General features: G+C 35.4%; 1 protein-coding gene across 2 annotated transcripts in view; it reads left to right on the forward strand.

The window, feature by feature from the left end:
* The window catches only part of LOC104782550 (aminoacyl tRNA synthase complex-interacting multifunctional protein 1), a 5410-nt gene extending 3888 nt beyond the window's left edge, over nucleotides 1-1522 (forward strand). For both annotated transcript variants that reach the window (XM_010507516.2, XM_010507515.2), the window contains 2 exons: nucleotides 1031-1094; nucleotides 1223-1522. In XM_010507516.2, the coding sequence (XP_010505818.1) occupies nucleotides 1031-1094; nucleotides 1223-1327 (169 nt within the window). In that variant the 3' untranslated portion in view covers nucleotides 1328-1522. The remainder of the gene's footprint in view (nucleotides 1-1030; nucleotides 1095-1222) is intronic.

The raw sequence follows: 3566 nt of genomic DNA on the forward strand, positions 1-3566 counted from the left end.
ATCACAAAGAAAACTGAGCCTGAGGTACTACTTTTAACTTTTAAGTTGGATTTATTAGACTGTGAGTCTATCTATTTATATTGTAGAATCTGATGTTTCCTCTTTTTGTTTTTTTTTTGTGTGTGTTTAGGAACCAAAGAAAAAGGCGACAACAGAGAAGGATGCCAAAAAAGAAAAGAAGAAACCCGCTGAAACAGAACCAGCTAAAAAAGACGCGGAGCTTAGTGTCAGTTTGCTTGATATCCAAGTCGGTCTAATTCGCAAAGCATGGAAGCACCCATCAGCAGATAGGTTTGTGGTCAAAACATTTCAATATTATTGCTGTGTTAAAATTTGTATTGATCGTCTTCTAATTTGTTAGGAGACTTGTCTTATGTGTAATGCAGTTTGCTGGTTGAAGAAATAGATGTCGGGGAGGACAAAGTGAGGCAAGTAGTTAGTGGCTTAGCAAAGTTTTGCAATCCCGATGATCTAACGGTATAGTGATGCCTTGATTTACAAAATACTAAAAGAAATTTGGTGTATCATTTAGATTGGTCCGGTTCTTGAAATTTAAAGTTACTAATCTATGGTTTTTTGATTGCTGTGTTATGATGATGAAGAATCGCCTTGTTGCGCTCATCACAAATGTCAAACCTGGAAAGCTAAGAGATGTAATGTCACAAGGACTGGTAATAATTTATAGTTTCTTCTTCTATCCGCCTCCAATCCAGTTCATCAACGATCAATATATTGCCACACTCTCACGATTGCTCTTCTTCTATGTTTTTTGTTTCTTTGCCACAGGTTCTGTGTGCTTCAAGTGAAGATCACTCGGTGGTAGAACCGTTGCTGCCACCTGCTGGGGCTAAACCAGGAGAGCGTGTTTCATTTGCAGGGTATATTCATGTTAACGATATAACATTGAACTTCTTTGATTGCTTTCCGTGCATGTTTCCCCTTCAGCCATTAAATTCATATGATCTTTCCTTTTCCTTGTTTTTCCTGTTTATCGCAAACTCAAGAAAACTTGTTCGTAATTTGTATCTAGGATTGAAGGAAAGCCAGAAGATGTACTAAACCCGAAAAAGAAGCAACTAGAGAAGATAACACCGGTATGTACTTTATGCCCTTTGTTAGGTTCCAGACTTTAACAAACCTAACATGCTGAGTACTGTGTTTGCATGATTATACATAAGCATCTAATCTCATGGGAACTATGGTTAATCACACGCAATTGCAGGGTCTCTACACTGATGAAAATGGCGTAGCCACATACAAAGGCATACCATTTATGACCTCAGCTGGACCTTGCACTTCCAGCATCCCCAAAGCAACTATCAAGTAGTGAACTTTATACTTCCTTCTTTCTCTTCTCTTGCCTTTTTTCTTTGATATCACAAACTCAGTTGGAAAAAAAAAGAAGATATGTTTTGTCACAATTCGAATTAATCTCTAACTTTGTTCTCATTAACCTGTTTTGACTCTCTTTTTCCTTATGAGCTTTCTGCTACTGGATTTAGATTTTACTTTCTCCTTTCAATCAAGCTGTGTGCAAGTCAACCATCACTCAGTCAGATTAACTTGAATTAAAAACCAAACCAATTGTATTTTGTCTCAACAAATCTTGAAAATAGGTAATTATATCATGTAAACTCAGTATTAAATACTGAAAGTTTAAATTAACTTGCATTACCTCATCAAATACAGGAAAAAATCTCAATTTTATGAGCTTATTAGGGCATCCTCATCAGGGGAACACTTTTGGGTGTTCTTAGAGTTAAAATATTATGAAAATAATGTAAAAGCATTAGTTAAGATCTTTTGTTAAAAAATTTGTTATTGGGAGAACATGTTTAAGATCATAAGATTTAATAATATAATAATCTTAAACATATTACAATTATAAAAACTTTAAAAAATAACATCTAAATTACAAACTTAAAAAACTTTTACTAAAATTCAAAATACAATACTAAATTTTTATGAAACAAAAAAACATTGTAAATAAAATTAAAAAAACAAACAAACAAACATATTACTTAATTAATTAAAGCACACAAACATTTTATTTAATTAATACATAGTTTAATGTCCAAATTTATTCTATATATTCTCAATCAAATCCTCCTTTAATTCGTGATGTGCTTGTCTATCACGAATTATTGTATGGCCATCACCTAAACTCTCAAGATTTGAAGCATATTTACTGAAAACGTAAGATCTGGAGTAGTTCCGGTTCCATCTTCTTGTTGAAATTCTTGTTCGTCATAGAGTGTGTATAAATCTCGTTCATCTTCGACAATCATATTATGGAGTATGAGACATGCTCTCATAATATATGCAATTTTACCCTTTGACCATAAAAGAGATGGATTTTTAATCATGGCGAATCTAGATTGCAGGACTCCAAATGCACGCTCAACATCTTTCCGTGCACCTTCTTGACGTTCTGCAAACAAACGATGTTTCGGGTGTTGTGGTTGTGGGATGGATTTAACAAATGTTGCTCATTCGGGGTAAATACCATCCGTCAGATAGTAAGCCAAATTATACTCACTTCCGTTGACATAGTACGTAACTTCGGGAGCTCAACCGTAAATAATGTCATTAAATACTGGTGATTGATCAAGAACATTTAAATCTTTACAAGTACCTGGAGCTCCAAAAAATGCAGAGATCTTGTGAAGCTACCGCCTCCAAAACAATTGTTGGTTTACCGGTGCCTCGTGAATACATTCCTTTCTAAGCGGTTGGGCAATTTTTCCACTTCCAACGCATACAGTCGATGCTTCCAACCATCCCCGGAAAACCCCGCTGTTCTCCATAAAAGAGTAGTCTTTGAAGATCCTCTGGTGTGGGTCGGCGTAGGTATTCAGTGCCAAACAAGTCCACTATGCCGACGACAAAATGTTCCAAACATTTACGAGCAGTCGATTCAGCAAGACGTATATATTCGTCGGCCGAGTCCGACCCAGTCCCATATGCTAATAGTCGAATTGCTGCAGTACATTGTTGTAGCAGTGATAAACCATTCCGGAAGGTTGCATCCTTTTTTGGTTTAAAGTATGGAACTTCTTCACTGAGACGATTCACAATACGCAAGAACAATGACATGTTCATTCGAAACCGTCGGCAAAATTGCCTCTCTGTGTAAGTCGGATTATCAGAAAAATAATCGTTCCACAAATGTTCGTGCCCTTCTTCCCGTTTTCTATTGATATATATACGTGTATTCCTTTCGACCGGAATTTCCTCTTCAGCAGCTTCAAATTGGTTACTAAATTGTTCTTGAAAAAATTGGTTTAAACTATTATTATTCGGATCATAATGGTAGTGAAAATTGTTGGAAGAAGATGCCATAAAAGCTATGTATTAGTAAGATGAACAAAAGAAAATAATACAAGAGAATAAACTTGCAATTTGTAGATAGAGAGAGAAGAGAATTGTATGTTTTTGGTGAGAGAAAGAAATTGGTTTATGAGAAAATGTATGTTTGATTTTGATGATTTACACTCTTGTGCTCTTCTGATATATATAGAGGGTAAATACATGAGCATGTGATACTTCAAGTTCAGTGTGACTCT

The sequence above is a fragment of the Camelina sativa genome, chromosome 4, assembly GCF_000633955.1.
Source record: "Camelina sativa cultivar DH55 chromosome 4, Cs, whole genome shotgun sequence".
NCBI classification, from domain to species: Eukaryota; Viridiplantae; Streptophyta; class Magnoliopsida; order Brassicales; family Brassicaceae; genus Camelina; species Camelina sativa.